The sequence below is a fragment of the Branchiostoma floridae genome, chromosome 3 (assembly GCF_000003815.2).
Source record: "Branchiostoma floridae strain S238N-H82 chromosome 3, Bfl_VNyyK, whole genome shotgun sequence".
NCBI lineage: Eukaryota > Metazoa > Chordata > Leptocardii > Amphioxiformes > Branchiostomatidae > Branchiostoma > Branchiostoma floridae.
This window is the reverse complement of record NC_049981.1, coordinates 18,534,481-18,558,999: the sequence shown is the minus strand read 5'-3', so window position 1 is coordinate 18,558,999 and position 24,519 is coordinate 18,534,481. Positions and strand designations below refer to the sequence as shown.

The 24,519-nt window shown below is 39.0% G+C and overlaps 1 protein-coding gene across 5 annotated transcripts; it reads left to right on the top strand.

Moving 5' to 3' along the window:
- The first annotated feature begins 2,540 nt into the window (after nucleotides 1–2,540).
- On the top strand, nucleotides 2,541–23,593 carry LOC118411323 (tetraspanin-15-like). Of its 5 annotated transcripts, none has more exons than XM_035813529.1 (9): nucleotides 2,541–2,726; nucleotides 17,691–17,876; nucleotides 18,362–18,436; nucleotides 18,736–18,831; nucleotides 19,162–19,278; nucleotides 19,844–19,903; nucleotides 20,155–20,271; nucleotides 22,198–22,350; nucleotides 23,298–23,437. In XM_035813529.1, the coding sequence occupies exons 1-8, from the start codon at nucleotides 2,631–2,633 to the stop codon at nucleotides 22,345–22,347; spliced, it is 897 nt and encodes a 298-aa protein (XP_035669422.1). In that variant the 5' UTR covers nucleotides 2,541–2,630; the 3' UTR covers nucleotides 22,348–22,350; nucleotides 23,298–23,437. The 5 variants fall into 5 exon arrangements, with proteins under 5 accessions (XP_035669422.1, XP_035669424.1, XP_035669423.1 ...); XM_035813531.1 differs by lacking the exon at nucleotides 22,198–22,350 and adding an exon at nucleotides 20,749–20,866 and having other exon boundaries at nucleotides 23,298–23,419; XM_035813530.1 differs by lacking the exon at nucleotides 22,198–22,350 and having other exon boundaries at nucleotides 23,298–23,593.
- The last annotated feature ends 926 nt before the right edge of the window (nucleotides 23,594–24,519 follow it).

The following is a 24,519-nucleotide window of genomic DNA, read 5'->3' as shown; positions in this document are numbered from 1 at the left end:
CCTTCGGTCATCGACATGGTAAAAATATGGTATATACCCTCAAAAATCTTCTTATTTTTGCAAATAGAAATGTCATTGAAGTTAGCTTAGTCTGCCAGCAAAATTTGCCCATCAGAATGCAGGAAATATCATTTTAGAGGGTCAAGATTTCAAAATTTCCATGGTCCTCCTTGTGCCGCCTCGCGCCTTTGGAACTCGAAATTCTGAAAATATGTTGGGGATGTGTGTCAACCTCAAAGATCTGTTTTGCTAATAGAAATTTGCCCATCAAAATGCACAAAATATCGTTTTATAGAGGGTCAAGATTTCAAAATTTATCCGGATCACCTTTGCCACTCTATTCACCTTCGGTCATCGACTTCGTAAAAAATATGTATCATGGCTGGGGGATGTGACGTGTCAACCTCAAAGACATTTTTTACTGATAGAAATGTAATTTCACTTAGTTTTCTATAATAGCCAAAAAAACTGGCGTTTCAGGGGGGCAGGATTTCAAAATTTTCCCGGACTTTCCTTCGACGCTCGACGTGGCAAAAATAAGTTGGCTGGCGTCACCCTCATAAGCTTACGCTGAACCCCTGGGACTCTTTAATTAGAAATGCCATTTAACTTAGCTTTGTTTGCCAGCGAAAATTTCCCTTCAAAATGCAGGGAATAGTGTTTCAGAGAGTCAAAATTTCAATCTTTCTTGCGGAGCACGACCCCGCCTCTGTCGAGTGTTGCCAGCCTTCCAGAATTTAGCGTAAACCGTTGTCAGCCTGTCTGAATTTAGCGTAAAACGTTGCCTGCCTTCGTGAATTTAACGTAAAGCGTTGTCGACCGTCCCGAATTTAGCGTAAAGCGTTGTCAGGACCCCCCATGCAGACCCTCTAGTAGCTCAAGTATGGCAAGTAATTTTTTACAGGGAGGGGTTGCTAGCCCTTCCCCTTTAACATGCTTGAGGCACCTCGTCGAACACAGGACCCACATTTTATGTCCCTTTCAAAAGACAGGTGCAACCTCAACTGAGATGCCCTTTCCAGGATTCCCCCATTCCTAGGGTCTCCCAGTCACCAACTACTAGTACATGTACACCCTAGTACATGTATACTGGATTGTACCTCAATGTCCGATGAAATGAAAAGCAGAATATTTGATTGATATACAAGACATTGTTTCTGTTTAGTACGCCTTTATGTAAATATGTGCTACATGTATAGAACCTTGCTCATAGTACTTCTACTAGTACTTAATTATTTTAATAAGATATTTATAGGATGGGCGATTTATGTTGATAAAACTGTGGACTGTTGTCTCAGCATTGAAACAGGATTCCTTAAGAATAGCTGCATAGTGCAAGTGCTATCATATTTTCTCTCACCTTACATTTTGAAGACTTTTATCTACATGTAATGTTATAGAGACAGTGACAGCTCTACATTTGTAAATCTGATTTTTTTTATTATTTGAAATTGAATGTGATTCTTCCATGTTTTTCTGAATTGTCCCCAACCTCAGTGGAAAAGCTTGTTTGAAGAAAACAGAGAAACACTGTGTAACTAAACTTTGCCCCCGCTGAAGTAACCTGGAAGAGAGTAAAAAAAAATAGGTTAGATGGTTTTTGTGATTTGTAAATATGTGTGATATGCAATCATTGTTTTTCATGGATTCTCATGAATTTGATGGCCTCCTTGAGGGCTAATAAAAAGATGTGGTGATACAATGATTACTTGATATCAAGTTGAGTTTGAATTTTTCTCCATATTGTGTCCAAGAGTGTTGGCTGTACTGAAACAAAGGAAAATCATAAAAGTGTCATCTGGAAAGGAGTTTTCGGAGAATTTGAGAATGTGACCAATTTCATCATGTTAACAAGAAATGGGCTGCATTAATTGTACACAACAGATTGGTTTAAAATGATTTTGCATTACAAGGAGATGTTCTATGTGCTTTAAATCAGCGGTTCAAACAACCCTAGTAAAGTATGGTAAATAATTTACAGTATTTTAAAAGTGAACCTAAGGATAAGTAAAAAAGGTGAAATTTTGCAGTCTCCTTCCAGCGTGGATGTACAAGAGACTGGAAAACGTTTGTTTGTTGAGGGAGCGGTACCATGTGTATGCTAGCATTTTTTCTGGTGAGACGTATAAGTATTAAGAAATGATCAGAAATCAATAGTCCGTGCTACCAGTGGCCACACCCTTCAATGTATCAAACTATTGATCATTAATGTACAAATGTATTTCAATATTTTGTACTGCAACGTTACGTAGCTTTTTAGCCATGTGTCTTTTTGAAGGCATTGCTAATTGTTCAGTTCGATTAATCGTTATTCTGGGTTATCTTTGTCTTGATTTATTGCAAAACAACTGACCTGAGTTTTTGGTCATTCATTGGCCTAACAATTTGCTCGCATCACAACGCACTTAACATCCATTGTTCAGATGGAATACCCGACGTACTGGACAAATCAATATATCCATTAGCTGGATACTGTATTGACTATACATTTTTTCTGATGGAAAATGTGGTACTTGTTGTGTACATGCTGCAGATTCAGGGCTAACTGGGCGTGACAATGTTTTGCGCCACCTGTGCGTTCATTGCGTACCGCTGCGGTCTCACTATCCCCGGACACAAAATTTGTCAAAATGGCGTGCTGCGGTGGTTGTGATTGTAAGTGTAACGAGTACCTGACGTATCAGGTCGTGAAATACCTCCTGATAATTGCCAGCATCTTCTTCTGGGTAAGTAAACCACGTTAAAGGTTGTAGGTGTAGTGTGTCGTTCTAGTTTTGCTCAAACACTGAGGTAGACTCTCGCAAACCCTGTGTGTTTTGCGTGCACTTGTGCTAAGATCTCGCAGCGGGACACTTGACTCTACCAGGCCCTAAACACTCAAGAACATTGTTGTCTGCTCAGATTATTCACATTCCGCCTCGTCGTCCATCAATTGTTCGACATCTCCGTGGTCCCGTACTGTAGTGCCTTGTAGCTTGTCTTCTCGGTTGGTTGCGAGATCTTATCATGTAGTCTGGAATCATTTAGGGTTAAACAGTCTAAACATGACGGATATGTGTGAGGTGCTTTGGGCCATGTTCTCGACGTTTGTTGTTTACTTTGGCATTTTGCACAAGAGAATTGTGTTGTAATTAGACATGAAGTATATGTAAAACACAGGGAAAGAAGTAGTGTATCCAAAATTGTTTTCATTTGGCGATAGTTATTCGAACGTTTGGTATAACTAAGGCCGACGCAAATGGCGTCCCAAACTGATTTTCTGTAGGCGGGTAATTTGATCAAGTCATCCCACGCATAATTTGAGGACACGTATTTTGTCAAAAGCAAAATTGCCCTCCTATGCAAATATGACACTTTTGCTTTTAAAACCAAGTGGTTTTTTTTTTGTGTGTAAATTTTTGCAAACTTTAAAGTAAGCTCCGGGGACTGACATGGTCAGGGTTATCCCCTTTGACATAACTCCAGGAAATCCCAGAAATCACAGGTGATGTCATTTCAGCATAAAATAACATGACTCATTCTCAGCCTTAGATTTTCAATGTCATACTCCTTTGGAGTTGACTTATGGCCCCGTTCATGATCCATCTGCTCCTCATAGCTTACGTATCCTATGTGGCCTATTATGTACATATGTGTAATTTAGATTTGTTTGTTGTATCTTTGTGGGTCAGCCGTCATCAGCTTGAATAGACTGCCTAGGCTGGCCCAGTGTAATGACTTGTTGTCATTTTCAATAAATAAATAAAGAATGAAACTTATCGGTTTGGCCTGGAAATCCGACAGCAAACGACAGGAAATGGTTTGCATTTCAGGGTTCTCCTCAAAATTTTTTAGTATAGTGGAGGGGCTGGCAAAAATAACCCAAACCAATGTGTTGCGCATACATGAAAATGGGTTCATTTAGCATGACAGAGGGTGTCAAATACTAAAAGTATAATATATTATAGTGATTTTTGTAATACAGTCAAACCTGCCCTAGCGACCACTCCCTCTTCTCAGCGACCACCTGGCCATTTCGACCGCTTTTTCTCGGTCCCGATTATTTTTCCCATTTACGTAAGCATTAAGCGACCTTTTCTCAATGACCACCTGGCCAACGCGACCGCGACCGGTCCAAATTGGGACAAATTGGTTCGAATCCGACTGCATGTCACCGATCTTGTGCCCTCACTATGCTCAGGTAAAAATGAGTAGCCGGTGCAATGGCCTAGTGGGTAGAGAGTTCGCCTTGCATTCGGAAGGTCGTGAGTTTGATCCCGGCCGAGTCATACCAAAGACTTTAGAAAGTTACATGCTGCTTTCTCTGCTTAGCACTCAGCATTCGGGTTAGAGTATGGAAGTTGAACACACACCACTACCAGTGGACTAGGGCTAATGAAACAGAGATGGGCACCGCCCTATGCGTTATCTTGGCGCGGGAAGGGTTTAACTCTAACATGTTTTTATTCGATACTCTTCTCAGCGACCACCTGTCCAAACCGACCGCTTTTTTCCGGTCCCCCGGTTGGTCGTCTTGGGCAGGTTTGACTGTAGATACATAGAAGATGATCGTGGCAGTGGTGCAGAAAAAGTGTGGTACTATCCAAAAAGTGTGGTACTATCCAAAAATTAGAACATGGCCACTACCCCTCAGCCAATGGGAGCCCTTCAATTACTGTGATTATATCCACATAGTGCAGGAAAAGTGTTGCACTATCCAAAAAGTGTGGTACTATGTAAAACTTGCATAAGATAGTTCGCCTCGTGTGGTACTATGTAAAACTTGCATAAGATAGTTCGCCTCGGTTGTCAAAGGAACCCCCTTGTGGTACTATCCAAAAAGTGTGGTACTATCCAAAAGTGTGGAACTATCTTATGCAAGTTTTACATAGTACCACACTTTTTGGATAGTACAACAATTTTTCTGCACTATCTGGATATAATCATAGTAATTGAAGGGCTCCCCATTGGCTGAGGGTAGTGGCCATGTTCTGATTGTTGTGAAGTGGCAACATGACTATTGTTTTCATCATAGCCCATTCACAAGACAATGCCCCCTGGAAAAGAGATGCCACTTGGCACAAAAGTCTGTGAATTTTCATTAATTTTAGCAAAACTAACCTAGAGAATAGGGAAGAAACACACTAAATTTCAAAAGTAGTATAGTGGAGCTGGGCTAGGAGTATAGTGGAGGGCCTCCGTTATTCCATCCTCTGTGCCCGATAATAAAAACGAATTTTACGATTAACCTAGAAACCGTTTCAGAACCACCTCCTGAGGAGGTTCCGAACAAAAAAATGTTTCAGATCCGTTTCGGGGCATTCATTATGACAAAACTAATCCGTTTCAGCTTGCCTAACCGATAGAACCGTTCCATTTTTTGCATCATGAACGGGGGGCCTATATGGATGTTGATACATTTGTAATTGGAAATCATCTATACAGAAGTAACTGAAGGACCCACCACAAAAGAGTCAAAAATAAATAAATACAGACAAAGTGAACCATTCTGAAATTTTCTGGGAATTCGGGTAATTTATATGCACAGAGAAAATGAATAACACTTACAGGGGATGGTAAGATCTTATGGAATAAGAAAATTTGGGTAGCAGTTGAGTTTGGGAAGAAGTACAGGATGTTATACAGACATAGATAGATAGATTAGATGAATATAGATAAAGCCAAAGTTAAAGGGGTTACTTAATTATATGTCTGATATTACAAGTCTAAAGTTGAAATGATGCCAAAGAGCCAGACTTTAAACTGAATATGCACTTTATTCTGATTACTAGCCCTTGTTGGCCTTTATGCCATGCAAAGCTCTATTTGATATTGCCCAAAACTTGTAAGCATGCCAAAATAGATAGTTATGTATTCAACATTTGATATCGGACAGCTTCTAGTTCTAGGTAGCCTATTCTGATTTCCCATAACTCGTATACCTGAATCAGGCTTTTAGCTAGCAATGCGTACGGGCGTACAATGTACGCCCTTTAATAAAAATATCACAAAATGTACGCCCTGTTTTTTGGATGTACGGCTTCTGTACGCCCTTATTTTCCCCCGGAAACTTCGCTCAAAGTTCAAAATTCGCCGATTCCGGGCCGAGCGCCGAGCACCGAGCCTCCATTTTGGGTGATTCTACCTCAAGTCTCGCACCAACTCACATCTCGCGAATCGCGAGAGTCGCACCCCATTGGCCATTTCGGCGTGACGTAGCGCGCCCGGGCGCCATTATTGGTGGAATATCTGATATCCCCGCTGTTTTCGCGGGAAAAATCACGCAGGGAAGCGTGAAAACTTTGATTTGTTTACGAAAACTCGTCGAATGCCTGAAGTCATTGGTGATAAGTACATTTTGGAGGTTTTTTTGCTTGTTTGTCGGTGGAATGTGGGAAAAACAACAGCTAATGTGACGATGACATACTGGGGAGGGGGGCGGTTTCGGCACTGAATTCGTAGAAAATGTTGAACGGAGGTCGCGATTTTTTCACGGTAACTTGAGATATTACTTTTGTTGCAGTCTTTATTTTCAAAATATTGATACATGGATGTTGTTTGTTGAGAAAATTTCGCTTAATTTGCCCTTGGAGCACATCTTTTCTGCTATATATTTTCGATGAATTAAATGTTTGTACACATATTTTTCTGTACTGTGTAAAGTTAACGCTGATGTTACAGGCTACAAGTAACTTTTCAGTGCATTTATTTTCAGCAATGTTCTTAACAGAGTAGATACACAAAAGAAATATAAGATGTACCTGGCAGTCCTGGCTACACTTTCTCCTCTGTTGGTTTGCAGATTTTCTTGTAGACTTCTTTAGCTTGCTGTTGTTATATATGTAACATCACCTTTAGCAGTGAGGTTAATTTACTCTCTCTGATTGTATGTATTAACTCATGAAACATTATATTGTAAGGAATCAGTGTTAAATTACTTGAAAATTACCTCATATATTCTTTAAGCCATACCCACCTCTAATCAAGAACACATACCTCCCATTCTCAGGACAAAAGTAGTAATGCAGCAAAGACAAAAATTTGGCAATATTCTACTTCAAAATGCAGGAAATAGCATTTCAGAGGCTTTAAATTTAAAAATTTTCCGGGGGAGGATACCCCCGGACCCCCCTACAATGCTCGCACCTTTGGCGCTCGTCGCGCGGCTCCGCCGCGCAGTGCGGAGAGTACAACACATTACAGATGTACACCCTAAAAAAAATTCCTAGCTAAAAGCCTGACCTGAATAGATACTCTAGAGTCTGGCTTATATATATTTTTCAGCCACAGACATCACATAAAACCTCTGAAGGAGAATGTTTCATTTTATTCAAACACTGTTTTCATCTTGACCTCTTCCTAAGTCCCTTTAAATGGTTGAGAACCAAGAAAATAACTGATGTGGCATTTGTACATAATAGCATGTTCTATAGCCTGAAGCATTATTAAACTTAAGCCGAAACCATGTAGCCGTTGACAAGGTGTGGCCTGACTAAGGCCACATGTCAGCTAATATCCACATGCTTTTGAGACAGACCATAAAACTTATTATATAAGTGTATCACAACAACAAATCAACACCACTAATTGTAACAAGCAGTGGTATGATGCTAATTTAGCAAAGCCGTAACTATATGTATCATGCATGTTAACAGTTTGTCATGTTAAGTTTGCCAGACCATGACGTACCTACATGTTGTAGAACAGGTGGGTGGGACAGGTATCCGGCCATAAATTGTACCTACTCTACACACGTGGGCGGTGATACCTGTGGTTAAGGTATGCAACATCCGGTCATTAAATTTTGTGTAACACCTGAGCTTTTGAACTTATGTAAAACTGAACACTTTTTTTCTTTGTGCACTGCACAATTTATGTTACAAGTGCCTAGGTTAGGTAAGACATCTGGAGAAACAACATCATTGAACATGTATAAACTAGAGTTCGGGGACCTCATACTTCCATGAAATATTTATTGCTTTTTGTGGATGTTATGTATGTTGATGGTCGGTTGTATTTGAGAGTAATGGATATTACTGTTATGGGAGAGAACTGGTTTTTCATTCAAAGACAAAAACAATGTCCATCTGATTAGGAAATATAAATATGTGACACTTGAAGTATAATGTGAGTTTAATAGATCGACGTCATATGGTAGCGTGGTGTTCTTGAAATATCCTTCAACCAATACCTACATGTAGGATACGGGGACAAGTTGATGCCATATATATATTATAGCCACGCATAGAGTCATAACGCCACGCGGAGCACAAAATCTAACAGCGCAAACGAAGTATAACACACCAGGTCAAAAAGCTCGGGGTTCCCCAACCAGCTGTCATACACCTCACTATCTGCTTGAAGCTAAGCCCATTAACAAAGGCTTAAAGCACGATGCCTGTTCCAATATATCGCAGATATAGGGGTGATTTCTGATATTATTACATCGATTATAACGACAGATACGGCCCCCAAAATCTCATCGATTCGAGCTTTCATCATACCCCACCAACACAACAAGTATGAAACCAATCCATCCAGCCATTCTTGAGTAATCTTGTACACAGATCCAAACAGCTGTCGTAGAAATCACCTCACTATCTGAGATGAGCTAAACCCATTACCAAAGGCTTAAAGCATGATGCCTGTTCCAATATATCGCAGATATAGGGGTGATTTCTGATATTATTACATCAATTATAACGACAGATACGGCGCCCAAAATCTCATCGATTCGAGCTTTCATCACACCCCACCAACACAACAAGTATGAAACCAATCCATCCAGCCGTTATTGAGTAATCATCTACACAGACAGAGACACATAACAGAAAATATAACCTCCATTCCATGACATTTCATGGAGGTAACAATGCAACGAGTTGACTAAATGTATGTTGATACATTATTTTTTTTGTACTTTGAAATTAGAAATTGGAAAGTTAACTGATTAGGGACCACCCTAAAACTTAAAAGATCTATGAAGAAAGAAATAAGACAAAGTGACAATTCTGAGATTTACCTGGAAAAAATTATTTAATGCGTAATTTCCTCAAGGCAGCACCCAGTCAAGTACATTTTGTATTTTCCAAAAGTGAAATTGCTCTCTTGTGAAATGACGGTTTGCTTTTCTTGGATTATGCAAGGTTTTCGCATATTCAATCTACTGTACGAGCATCCTCATTGGCTAGCTTAGTTTAGTTTAAACACTACCCACGGCTAGATGTGCAAGGGTTTACAGGTGCAACTTAAGGGTCTTTCGGAGTAATATAACCAGCCTACAGTAGCTGGCGCCTATATCATATAGATATACATAATGAAACAGATACAGAGTCAGAACTATCATATATGACATATACTACTATACATATAACTAGTAACTTCAGGAATTCCCAGGATTACCAAGTGATGTAATGTTCAACATTAATAGCATGACCCAGTCTTACATTTCCACTGTTATATATACTCTGTTTGAGTTAAGTTCACACTGAATGTTGATACAATTTTAACAATTCTGTATTAAGATCAACATTAAACCATTTTTTAAGGATGGACCAGGGAGTGACAAAGACAAACAGCTGATTGTTTTTCAAGGGGCCACAGTATACACAGTACTCAGTAGACATAAAATCAACATTCAGTATGCATGTAAAGAAACTAAAGGTGGATAACACTTATGTGACAAGAAAATTTGGGTAGCAGTTGAGTTTGGGAAGAAGTACATGACGTAAGAATGCTATAACATTATACAGACATAGATAGATGGATAGATTAGATGAAAATAGATAAAGCCAAAGTTAAACAGGGTACTTGATGATATGTCTGATATTACTGTCTAAAGTTGAAATGATGCCAGAATCCACTCTCCTGATTACTGGTCCTTATTGGCTTCAATGTCATACAAAGCTCTATTTAAGTCTTAGTATTGCAAAACTTGTAAGCATGTCAAAATAGCTAAGTGTTCAACATTTGATTGATATCATAAAGCATTGCTAGTTATACTGAAAGAGGTCCTCCATGGCCCTTTTTCATAAGGCATTGGCAGCCTATACTGATTTCCCGTAACTCGTATTAAAAGCCATCTTATTCACGAGGACCTGCATGTCCCTTTTATACTATAACGTTACAGGTAGCCTAATTGGATTTCCAATAATTGATACGAAAAGTTATCTTCAATTGGTAACTCTTCTTCTAAATTCAGCGTAAAGCGTTGTTGGGACCTCCAATGTAGCTCCTCAGTCATGTAATTCGTAGTGAGGTGACCAAATTTTAAATAATTGCCTTCCTTCATTTTAGCGTAATAATCATTATGTAGGGTGAGTGATTGAATGTAGGGGTTCTTTTGAATACAGCTTAAAGCATTGTCAAGACCCCCGTGCTGATCCTGGATTGAACCTCTAGCAATTTCAAGTTCATAATTTCCCTGTCATTACATCTGACAACAATTGTGTTCATACTGCTACATGCTGCCTGAATACTTCTACAAATGTAGGTTTTTCTGGCTTATGCTAGTATATTATTCAGCCACAGATACCACATTAAACCTCTGATTAAGAATGTTTCTCTATTTTTTAAACACTGATTTCATCTTGTCCTCTTCCTATTAGTTGAGAACCAAGAAAATAAACTAATGTAGCATTTGCACATAATAGCATGTTCTATACTGACTATAGCCTGAAGCATCATCAAATTAAGCTGAGACCATGTAGCTTTTGACAAGGTATGGCCAGACTAGGCCACATGTCAGCTAATAATAATATACACATGTATGCTTTTGAGACAAACCATAAAACTTATTATATACTGTAAATGCAGAAATGTTCGCGGTGGATTAATGTTTGCGGTTTTCGCGGCGACCACTTTACCGCGAACTTAAATCCACCGCGAACATTTTTCTATTAAGGTATTAGACTTCAGTCGATGGTGTTACCGCGAAATTAAATCCACCACGAAAAGTCATTTTTCCCGCTACCGCGAAATTAAATCCCCGCGAACTTAAATACATTTACAGTAAGTGTATCACAACAACAAACAAGTGGCATCAGGCAGTGGTATGATGCTAAAAAGACAAAGCTGTATATATGCGTATCATACATGTATGATGTTTGTCATGTTAAGCTGGACCATGACGTACCTAGAACAGGTGGGTGGGATAGGTATGCGCCGTGGTCAACACAGGTGGGCGGTTAATGATACCTGTGTTTTAGTTATGCAACGTCCTGTCAGTAAATTTTGTGTAACACCAGCTTTTGTATAATGTATGTGAAACTGAACACTGGGCCCTTTTTCTGTGTGCACTGCACAATTACAAATGCCTGAGTGCCTTCAGATGAAGGTTAGATATCTGAGAAAACAACATGTAGTACTACATGTATAGTCAATGCAATCTCTACAATCGTATATAGTAGCAATCTCTACACTATAGTATAGTAGCAATCTCTACACTATAGTATACGAGGGGCGTGCAATTAGTAATGGTCCTGACCCATTTCCCATAGCAGGAGATTAATGAAACTTGGCACAGTTATTAGTCTTTCTCTTCATAGGAATCACCCAGAGTTATGCATTTCTCCCATCGTTTGATGCAGCTCTGGACACCGATTTTGTAGGACACCCCAGGTTGGTCCTCCAACTGATGCCTCATCAATGGCACAAGAGGGACGACCAGGTCTGGGAGCTGTTTCCACAGACTTCCAACCACGTTTGAATTCAGGATGCCAGCGTTTTACAAGGTCATATGATGGGGCATCATCACCATAAGTTTCATTTATTTCATCAAAAGTCTTCTTTGGTGTGCGTCCTTTCAAATACAAAAACCGGATCACTGCGCGACACTCAACTGGTTCCATTTCACACCTGGTCCATTTCGCACCTGACTAAGTTCAAACACCAGTAAATCAGAAACCACAATTAGTTCAGAGCTGTCTTTTGCAACATAAGGCCATACCAATTTAATTTGTTGGTTCTCGGATTTTTTCATAAAAAATATGAAGCGACAGGGCGAAAAAAAAAAAAAAAAACTTCTCTGATGGCAAAGCCATTGCTGAATCTGGCCATGGGGGCTCTCGTATCATACTCACTGAGACACTAACGGTACAGTAAGTGCTACCGGTACATACATTGCTATTTTCGTATGTTATTTTCACGATAATTGATTTTATTGATTTCTTTAACGAATTGTACTAAAATATTAGAATTATGGTTATTGATAAAAGGTGACATTGTAATTATGAATTTTATATGTACCATCCTGGTTTGATTCAATTGGAAACAACAGTCTGAAAATGCAGTCTTCATTTTTGTCTTTTATTCATGGAGGTCAAAAACAAAGTGTCCATCTTACAGTAACTGAAACTTATCAACAAACCCCAAGGGGAACTCAAAATAATTTAATATTTGCTCTGCTTGACAAGAATTCCCAGTCTTACTGCAACTCTGTGCTACCTACTTTGTCAAAATTCTACTCTTTAAAAGTCAAAAACCCCTGTGAACTTACTACTAATTACTAGTACTTTGGGTGTATATGAACAAGCCCCAATTTGGCCAAGGGAACTCATATTTTTCTGTTGGCTAAATACTTCGAAATAATTTTTGGTTTGTCCATCAAATATCAAGGAAATTATATTTCATCAAACCCACCTGCACATCGTTTGGGCCCTCGATGCATATCTGTTAATTATGTGACAGAAGAAGAAGAAGACATGTTTTCATTTTATAAATTTTGTCTGTTGGCCAAGAAGTTTCTTCTGACTTCTGTCCCCGGTTAAAAACTGTACACACCACAAAAAATGTGGCTTCCGGTTAAAAACTGTACACACCACAAAAAATGTGGCTTTCCTGGATCCACAGACATGGTATTTTCTTCTCCTGCTACTGCACTACCTTCTACTTCACTTCTTCAAGCTCCAATTCTACTCTATTTGTACTCAAAATTATCCGACTCCGGTACTCCTTCCCCTTCTATTTTTTTTTTCTGGTGGCGCCATTTTGATTTTAAGACTGATGCTTCTGATTGGCTAATCTCCGTCACATGATCACTTAGGTCACAACTTCAAAGAGAGACACCTATCGACTTATTGAAAAACTGCAGCCTTCAGATAGCCTGGGTAGAAAAAAAAATTTTTTTTTTTTTTGGTTTTGCGATTTTTTGAAGCGGCGATTCCGAGAACCAACGAATTAAATTGGTGTGGCCTAACCCATAGAGATATGAATTATTACACAGACAAAATTTCATTTAGATCAGACAACTGGAAGTGGGTCAGGACCATTACTTATTGCACGCCCCTCGTAAGAACAATCTTAACATGATTTCAGAGAGGGTCTGCGTGGAGGTTGGGGTTATTCTGAATTCAACCTCCTACAAGTTACGCAACTACAAGTTACGAGTCAATTCCAAGTCACCGAGATGGTTTTGAAATAATATTTGTAATAAGTTTGAACTATTTTGAGTAAAAGAACATTTCAGTCACTAAAGTTCGAAATTGTTCAAACATTTCAAAAGGAAAAGTTTAAACATGTTTGAACCTTTTCATATTTGTTGGAACATTTGGGAAAGTAATGATACAATTATCTCTTTATTTAGAACAATTTTCAAACATCTATGTGTTTTTGTTATTGTTCCAACATGTTCCAACATTTTGTGTCATTTTTTCCCTCCATAAAAACTTTTATTGACCCCATAAACAAAGCTGCTAAGCTTGGTCCTTTGTTTGGCTCTTGTATTTTTAGATATTCTTTGGTATACACTGGTGAGTCTTTTGTGAGAAGGTGGCAGACAGACATAATTTCCTGCACTTGGCGGGTTGGGGTTTTGTGCGCGTAAAAAACTTGCGCGTGAAAACTTGCGCGTGAAAAATCTGCGCGTGAAAATATGCAAATTAGCTGATTCCCAAGGGATTCAAAACGTTTTTGCAGTTTTATACTTAAACCCTCAAACAAGATGGCACAAAATGGAATCAAGTATCATATTGTTGCATTCTAGAGTACAAAATCTTGATCTGAGTGCTTTTCAAGTGATTTTTAGATGTTAAGTTTTCACGCGCAAAAAAGTTTGAAATTTGCGCGTGAAACAATCTGCTTCAAAAAAGATGAAATTAAGCTTCTAGAATGGAGAAAAGCCTGAAATTGTTACATCATATAATCTAAAACATTGTATGTGTAATTTTTCTATGTATTTCTGTCAAATTTACTTGATTTTGAAATGTTCAAAATATGCAAATCAACCTATTCCCAAGGGATCTAAAATCTTTTTTTTTTAAAACCCAAAATTCAGGTAACAGATGGGAAATTGTATATTAGGTTCACATTTTTATGCCTTAGAATTCCTTGCTGCACATTTTCTGACATATTTCAGGAAATTTATTTTTTCACGCGCAGATTTTTCACGCGCACGCGCAAATTCTCCACGCGCAGAAAACCCGTTCCCCACTTGGCAGGGATGTGTGAATTGCCCTCTTCCCAGCCCACTGACCCAGTTTCATCATATTGTTTCCATGTTCGAACATGTGATCACAAATGATGTATCTATGTTGGAACAGTTTAGAAACTAACAGAAATAATGTATTTGATGTTAGAAATGTTTCTAACATGTTTGAATACTATAGAAATATTTAGAACGTCACATACCGTATATTCTCGAATAAAGTACGCACTTTTTTAACTTTTCAAAATTGGAAAGGTGCTACAAGTTGTTGCCAAAGTTGGGGTGCGTACTTTATTTGAGGTCACTGCACAGAGAAATGGTAAAAAAAAAGCCTAAAATAAAGCAAGGTGGAGCTACACTTCTAGTAATGTTTCAAAACATGCACACTGTTGTTGTCTTGTAGTTGTCTAAACATGAAACAAAGAAATTGTCTAAACATGATTTACATAAGATTGGCATTTGCATACAATCCTTTTGAGTTAGTGACTTTGACTTGTACAACTGGTTTTTCCTGATTTCTTCTACCAGTTCTCAGTGATTTTTATAATTTGCAGTAGGCAATTCACAAGTTCATAGAGACAATGACAGTGTAAATGCAGGTTATTTCATGCAAAATTTCATGCAAAATAACCTGGGGAAAACATCATAAATTTGAATTTATCCAGTTAAAGGTCTGTTCAAAATTGGTGGAGAAGGGGTGCGTACTTTATTTGAGTTTTTCCATTTTACCTTTCAGTCCCAGAGATCTGTCTAAGACTTGTCCAAAATCAGGGGTGCGTACTTTAATTGGGGTGCGTACTTTATTCGAGAATATACGGTAGATGTTATAAATAGTTCAAAACAGTTACTTATCACAGTTAGATTGTTACAAAGATTTCCAAAATGTTAGAACAAAAGGCAAGAAACACCCTCTCGGTAATATGGAATCGACTCTATGCCTAATTTAGTCAATTTTCTAAAAAAAATTTGATAGTGCAAATTTGGACCTATTGGAAAATTAACAGATTATACACGTTTGGGGGCTTACCAGTTGAAGAAAGTAACAAGAGCGAAGTAGTATAGAGTGTATAGTCATTTCTACCAAGTTTTATAGTCAATTGTACAAAGGCAGTTAGCCGTGTAAGATTTCAAAATGCCAGTGGGAGTCGAATAATCCACAAAACAGTTTTGAGTATCGTCCATTCACACGTTTTCACATGCTGAATCAGGTCCAGGTTTAGGTCTGGACCTGATCCTCTGGACCTGAATTTTCTGTACGGTACCACCCCTAAGGCCCACTTTACATTACGGTTTTCGCGTTAGTGGTGAAATTTCCTGCTATTGGGACGACGCTATCGGGACCTCTTCAGACACCGCCCGGAAATCTGACAGGACACCCGTGTCGCGTAAATTTTGGTGAAAGTCTACCGTAAAGATAGCCGTTATTTTAGCTGCACGTTGTTACATTGAACAAACTTTCCTTTTTTGGTTTGCGTTCTGCTTCCAAATGATTGAAAATCCAAATATGTGACTTGCATAAGAAATACAAGTCCCGGACTACGTTGTTTCACTGACACTTCCGGTAACTTCTACTGCAAAATTTTCGATAAAAAAAACCCCTTTCAAACCCCTTTCAAAGCGAATTGTTTGATAGAAGATCGCTTTCTTTCAGTAATGACCTACTAAATTATGGCTACGCACTGAAACAATTGTGAAAATGCTGTATTCACAGTACACAGTATTCTTAGAGTATTCTTACCCAGCGTCATGAACATGATCGCTGTTGGCAAATTTCCTCCAGTGTTTTGCAAACCTGTATCCACCATTTTCTCGTGGCATATGCTAATAAGCACGCGCTTTGCTAATCGCCTAAATCCTGACTCCCGCTAATGCGACCCCGACGCATTCTCTTTATACGCAGTTTGAAGTTATCGGGGACTCCCGCTGAGCCTACGGGCGTACGCTTCGGAGTGTCTGGGAGAAAATTTGAAGACAGCGGGACTACGATAATGGGAACTCTCTTTATGCGGGGCTCCCGCTAACGCAGTCCCGCTAATGCCAGTCCCGCTAACGCGAAAACCGTAATGTAAAGTGGGCCTAAGAGTCTCAGTGACAAAGATTGAAATGCTGTGTATCTTGGAATTATAAATTTGCACCAATTTACAATTTAATGTCGAACCACACATTTAAATTTTCTTTGGCAAAGAAACGTGCATATGTCTACTGCGGCAGTACTGCCTCTTTTTGTCCTATATTTGAAATTATGAAATGGAAAGGACAAGACATCACACATGCTGTTAGTACTAGTAGTCTATCCAGTTGTCACAAGAATTGGGAAAAGTCCCTGTTGTGTACACACAATGCTGGGTTCATTGTAGGTCATTGTACCAGAATAGAACTGTGTAATCTGGCATGCTGAGCATGTAATGCCAGTGTCAGGGCCAAGCTGTTCTCTTCATGGTCTTACTCTAAAAGGCAAAATGTTGTGGGGATTTAAATTCGCAGTATGGAGAAAATGGAGTGTTTGTGATGGTTTTAAGTTTTTGCTGTACCTCTAACTTAAGTTCATTACCAAGAAGTCACTGTGAAAACTGTGAACATAATACTGTATGACACCTGCTATGTTGGTGCTGATTCACACCTGCAAAGTTGGTGCCGTATGACACCTTTAAAGTGCTTGAAAGTTTAAATGACTCTTTGAAAATATTTATCGCATATCCATGCTGAACATGGTGCAATGAGTTAAATAACTGTATGTAATTGTAAAGAGGTTACATTATATTCCATCTAAATCTTGTCTAGTCAGCTCTTCCTTATAACATACAAATTTACAGTTTTTTTCATAACATTATAGTTTTTAATGACATAATATAGATTTTGGACCGATTGGAAATAGACATTTTACTGGCAGGGGTTTTCATGTTTTGGGGCTTACAGGTCCTAGGAAACAACAAGAGCGAAGTAGAGGAAATTGTTACTTGTTTAATACGGTATTGAAACTTTGTTTAAGTTAATAGAGGCAATTAGTGTTGTTTACTACAATATAGGATTTTAAAATGCCATTCTATAGAAGTCAGATACTACATAGAACAGATCCTTTGTAGCAAAATGAATCATTGTTTAAAATATTGCCCTTTTAGTTTTAGTAGTTTTACAAGTTTCCACATTTATGTCCAGACCCGGACCGGATCCTCTGGACCTGGACCTGAATTTTCTGTACTGGTACCCATCCCTTACCGTGTGTTAAAAATGCAAATATCACAAAGTGTGATATAGTTTTCATCTTACTTTTCTATTCATGCTGTTCCAGCTTGTCAGTGCAGCTATCATGGGCCTTGGAATATTTGCTGAAGTAGTGAGACGAGACCTGGGCTCTATGAACACGTTCCTGGTCAGTCCTGCTGCGGCACTCATTGCAGCTGGTCTGGTCGTGTTCGTGGTCACCTTCCTCGGGATGGCCGGAGCCCTTAGGGACAACCTCATCCTTCTCAAGATTGTAAGACTCGGTTTATTTTCTACACGTATAAATATAAGCATGAACGTTCATCTGAATTGGTAGAGTACATTATGGAGAGGTATTAAAACTGTTCTCCAACTAAAAATCTCCTTTGACCCATTGGCAATGTCACATGTGCAGAATGCAGGGGTCTAGCCAGCGTCCGCTCCGGCCAATCCGTCAACCTTGAAGGACAAAAATCCTTGGTGGAAGCTACAGGCGGCTTGGGGACGCCATCCACGGCCGTAAAAGCCACACACTGTTTGTCTTGCTATTGTTATGATTGTTGACAATGTGTGTCGGCGCCTTTCGCATACGATAATCTCATTAAAACCCGTTTTTCAAGGTCTCAGTTCAGTCCTTCTAATTAATTTTCGCGGTTTTCACGACGATTGTAATTGGCTGACGGAAAAAAATTTCAAGCTGGCAAAAGCCCTGGCAGAATGTAAAGCTTAATGTGTTGAAACACTTTGTACCTTTTGTAGTTCATCGGGCTGATGATAACTGGACTCCTGCTGCAGCTGATTGTGGGGCTGGTGGCTTTTGCCTTCAAGGATCAGGTACTGGTAACTTTAATGTGCTCTACATGCCAAATAGCAGTTACTGAAGCAACTGGATATGATTTTGCAGATAGCATCCACTATCTATTGTCAGTGACCTTGTAGAGCAGCTGCCTTAAGGTTGATGTAAAGGTCTTAAATGATTCTTAAAGAATTCTTTCAAATGAATCGATGACAGTTCCTTGCTAGAATCCTGGTACAAAGTCATTGTGTCTATTTGTGATGCTGATGATAGAAATGTTGTAACATGTAGAAAAGAGATTGATTTTTTACATTGTGTATCATTATGGCTGTTTCAGGCAAAGAACTTCATCAATGAACAAGTGTCCAAAGGCGTGAAGAGCTACTTTGCGGACTTGGATTTCAAGAATACCATGGACTGGGTGCAAGAAAGGGTGAGTAAAACAAATTTATGGCTCTTTGTTATATCTATGTTTGAGATTTTACTACTCTTTCGGTAAAGATTTGATCAAATTGGCAAGACTTGTTCTTTATAACTGCACATCAACTGTGTGTGTGACTTAGTCAGAACAAGGAGATAAACACCACTGCTTGTAACAATGTGACACCTCGCCACAATGCAAAGAAGAACCAATCATTATTGCCTTGACTGAGGGAGGGGACAGATGGTCGCCAAAACATCAGCTCTTGTAAATATTATATCTGGTTGTGAATAAATAATCGTGTTATACAACCAGTTAACAACGTTCTGTTTGCCCTTGAAGTTCTACTGCTGTGGCGGCGCGGATTACGAGGACTGGGAGAAGAACGACTACTTCCGTTGTGCTTCCCCTGGCCCTGCCTCCTGCGGCGTCCCACACACCTGCTGCGACCGCCGCGCCGTAAGCCATTTTAACTCCGTTAGAACGGGGGGATTATTTTTGGTCTGTGCATTTGTTTGTCCTGGTGTGTGTTGCACTTACTTTGATATTGCTGAGTGACAGGATGTGAGAAAATGTTGTAACAGGATAGGAAGTCTGGTTTGGCCCGGTCCAAAGTTTGTGCCAAGCTTGGCCTGAGTCCAAAGTCCCACAAAAAAGCATGAAAATGCATAGACAAAAAGTCATAACAATGAATAAAGTAAGAAAATTAGAAAAATTCTTAACGTATGAGAACTTGTAGATGGAAAATGTGAGATATTCCAAGTCGTATACATCCTGGAGCTTTTTTGACAGCAATACTGTTGTAGAATTGTTTTGATTGTCAGAATCAGAATCGTAATACTGTATGTTTATTTGTTTCATCATCTCAATATAACAGGGTTTGAGCAGAGTATGTAGTATCACCTTACAGCATTAGGCTATTACTAGTCCTTGGAAAACAATAGAATGTATGTTTTAGTACATATTTGCACACATTGTTCTACTATATTCCAGTGCTCACTTTTCTCGATGGTATCCTCCATAGAATCCAACTGCTGGTGGTGTGGTGAACACCCAGTGTGGGTATGGAGTTAGGGTGTATGAGGTGAGTGCTTAACGCCTTTTAATATGGACTGTGACCCTTTTCAATAGCAGATGCCCAAGCTGTTGGTCCAGAAGCTGGGTCACTTATTTAAACCACTGGAGTATGCATGCTGTATTAGTGTAATATTATATTATTGTCACCACTTGTTTTAGTAACATGCTTTAGGATACAGTTATTATGGTACACTGTTAGTTGCAGTAAAACCTGAATCCCCTTTGCGAGTGTTTGTTTGACGTGTCCTGTCTCTGCAGCGTCTGGAGCTTGTGGACATAGTGTACATTCGTGGCTGCACGGATGCCGTTCTTATCTGGTTTGAGGACAACTTCGACATTTTCGCTGGGCTGTGCATTGGGCTACTTCTGCCTCAGGTATGTATGTATGAGATCGTGTCTGCCTTCATCTTAAGGGTTAGAACAGATGTCACACACTTGGACTGGGCTTTGCAGATCTGGGTTCACTCAGGCTTTGGGCTTGTCCTAGTTCAATCTGTCAAATCCACCTCCTGAGGTGAATTTGGGAGATTCCCTGGTGGAGCTGGATTTAAGCCATTCATGTAGGCTTTGCAAATTAGGATCAATCCCATGCCACCTGGGTGAATCCAGATTCACAAAGTCAGGTCATTTTAATGGGCTCTTGTTAGTAAAAAGCATTTTGTATTTCCATACTTAAAAATACGTCTACAAGTAAGTGAACTGCAGGAAACAAGTCTAGAGAGATTAAGTAAAAGTCACTTGGAAAAGGAGTGGTGCTTTTTTGCTTTAAAATTTCTAAGGTACAAAAATATTTCTCAGTGAATTGTACTACCTTACCACATTAATTTCTTGCAACATTTTCTCCATCCATAGTGTATAGGTGTTCTCTTGGCTTGGATATATATATCCAGGATAGAGGATGAGATATACAAGATTGGTCTAACAGGTGGTGACGACGCAGATCGAGCCATGATGGACACTGCCATATAGTGTATGACATTTTGGACTTAAAATTTTTTTCCGGTGGTGGTGGAGGCACAGAATTTCTTTATATTGTTACTAATTTTTTTTGTCTTCTGAATGTTGTTTAAACTGTCTGTGAATAATTTCATCAGGCTGGTAAATCACTGGATAAGAAGTTTCTTCATTCAAGACCAGGATCTATATACAATCATAGCCAATGTTTGTCACCTTCCTCAGGGCAATGCTAACTGGTTCCATGTTACACTGCAACTAGGTATCACTGCTAACAATGCAGTCTCAAACATAGCAGCGATGCCTGACTTCAGTGCAAAGACAAGAGAAAACAGAAAACAGTGGCCGGCTGTGGTGGCCTGCAGCAGTGACCACTGTACCTTGCAGCGAAGAAGAAGTGAAAAATTGAACCATTCCGTATTGCCCAGAGGAAGGTGAAAGACAGTCATCAAACATCAGCTCTGATTTTTTGTATGTAGATCCTGGTTGTGATTAAAGAACCTTGTTTGCCATACGAGATCCCACAGAGGAGGATAATCTTCCTACTAATCTTTGAAAGTGTAGAACCAGCCATGACATGTACCCAGTCGTTTTCAGTCTGATGAAATTGTTCATGAATGTAGGATGCACTGGGAAGAACAGCTTTTTGCACAAAGAACCAGCATCAGGACAATCTGTAATGCTAATACATGTATATGGAATAGACTGATCCCAGTTGTCCTTCAAAACTAGTAGATGAAGCAGCAAGTGTGGCTTTTTGCATTTATTTGATATACGTTTTGGTCGATTTGGGATCACTCTATTGATATAGTCTGTTGCACTTTTTATCACACTTTTACTAGTGGCAGGTATTAACTGTAAACTTTGAAATAATCATGGTGGTTTTATGAACATCGTATGCGATCTTTCCACTTGAAAATCACCACACTATCAAGAGTAGAGATTGTCTGTCAGTCATGCACTCTGGGTGCTTACCACTAACTTTTAACACTGCAAAATGAAAGCAACTCCTCTCCGGAAAAATGTACCCTGCTACTAAGAAGGCTGACCTTTGTGCCACTAGCTGAAAAGGCGTTAAAAGGAGAACAACGACAACAGTTCACACTAGTTTCTTGTCAGGTATCATCGTGATTTACTTCAGGAAGGACTACAGAAAACATCTACTGTCAAGTACTGCTAGAATAGAACAAAGTCTGTAGGAATACATTCATTATTTCTTTTGTTCAATTTTTCTTCACTTTGGTTGATGATACAAACTACCTTTTATTGGTTCAGTCATAAAGTCTAAAAAAATGTAAAACCCTTGTAGTGGATATCTAAATTTTTTCACCCTTTCATTTCCCTTAGATACTGGGCATAGTATTTGCTGGGGTTCATATTCGAAATGTAACAAACATTGTGGAGGAAGAGAGAAACAAGAGACGGTACTTTGATCGCACGGATGGTTCAGCGTATGGGTTTCAGCCATTACCTCCTGAAGCAGAGAGCACTTTGTGAAAAGTAGGCAAAACCATGGGTGGATGCCCGCCCAAAAAGTTTGCTGTGCTGATCAAGTGTTTCTAATCAGAAGCTTTTGCAGTGGAAACTTTGCTGATTGGTTGCTTTCCACTTCCGATTAATTTCTTATCAAGTCTTTTGATATAGAATTTCCTTCCTGAATACTCCGCTATTGTGATTCAGCCCTTCCTTCATCACGTATTGTCTGTGATTCCTGTTGATATTATCCATGATAATATTGTTTGAAATAATTGACATGATAGACAATTATTGCATTAGGATAGACTAGAAAGCTTACCGAAGATCAAAGGTGATTTACTTCCCTATCATACATGCTTCATTGCTTTCCTAATGTTATGTACACATATGACATCACTAAATAGGAGGAAACAACTATGACTGAATGAAGTTCAGCCCAACTTTGCCCTCAATAGAAACATCAATTTGCTGATGTTCTTCTGACATCCTTCTTCTTGTAATCAAAGTTCCGTTCTACTAGTATTAAACCCCCCCCCACACACACACACACTTCTGTTCATTTCTTAGGATAAAAGGTTTCTTTGAATTCTTAAGCCATTAATTCACCCTAATCCATTGATTCACCCTAATCCATTGATTCACACTAATCCAATGATTGATTTACACTAGTCCATTGATTCACACTAATCCATTGTCAATTCACAAATATTCAAACTCCACTGGTAGTCTACCCTGCAGAGGTACTGTCCCTCCCCCATCTCTTCTTATGGCAGGGCATTGTTGCTCTCTCTGAGGAACCCCTACCTTGATCTACTTCAGACCCTCCCCCATAGTACATTTGTACTATTTTTTTAGTCAGAGCTGTCCTCAGTACCTGTCCTTTTGTCCCAGGAGATAAATTTGCTTGTCTGTTCACCCCCTTAAAAAGATCTAAACTTCATGACATGAACTTTGTGTGTCTTCTTTTTCAGCTTCTTGGAATCCTCCTGTCGTATATCTACATCAATAGAATAGAAGATGAAATCGACCAGATAAAAACGGCGCCGTATGGAACCTGGGGAGGGGGAGATGACACGGACGCACCTGCTGAAAAGGACACTGCTGTCTAACTGTAAACATGCATACAAAACTCAACATAAAAGTTTGGAAACTTGATATCAGTCAATCATATTACTGTGAGTACTTTAAAAGAATTCACAGTAATATGATATCATAAAGTCAAGTGCATTGTGTTATTGGAAAGCTTCTTCAATACCCTTTACAATGGTTTTAGTAACAAGGCTACATCTGTGAATAGGTGATGAAAAAAAAGTGATAATTTTCTCTCATCATATGTCTGTTGTAACCACGTTACGGTAACAAGTTGAACGTAGATAGTAAGTTCCAAACTTTTTGTGCCTTTGTGTGTATGCTTAGGCACAAATGTTTTGTACAAATGCTTCTTGTTAGTTAGTCCTTTGTAGTTTTAAATGATTTTTAAACATGTGAGTCCAAGCAATGCAAGAATGCAAAAGGAGAGGAGTAAACTGAACTCTGACCATGGTAATTTTTGTAAACTCAAACGTCAAGAATGACCTTGTACCTGAAGTTTCCCTTGCAATCTGGTTGGGAGACAGACCTTAGTGTCTCGTCAGATCTTTCTACATTGCATTCTTGATGATTGATAATCACGTTTAAGATTATCAAACAGATGACAGGAAAGGTTTGTAGCTCTGTAACTATCTAGATGCAAAGTGCTACAGAAAAATGATGTGTAGAATCATGGCATTTCACTGGAAACTCTTGTAACAACATGTAAATATTTTTTTCTGTATTTAGCAGTAGTGAGGAAAATTCCTTGTATGAATAACAAACTCTCATGTGGCTGCATAGTTTGAATATATCCAGTGTCCTTGTACAGCACGGGTACCATTCATCTTTGCTTGTTATTGCCACTGTGGTTAGCAAGCAAAAAGATTGAGCCAGCATTTGCTATGGAGAATTGTAACTCTGATGTATAGAGTACACTTTTATCAGAAACTTGGATTGATTCTGACAGATTTTTGACACTGACATGAAAACATGGTGCTAACGAACTTCATTATATCTGACCGTATATTTGAGGTAGGCATACTAGTTTAGCCTTACTGAAGAACAATTCATTCCAAGTGTCCTGTCAGACATTATTCATATTATAAAAACAAATTAGCTTCT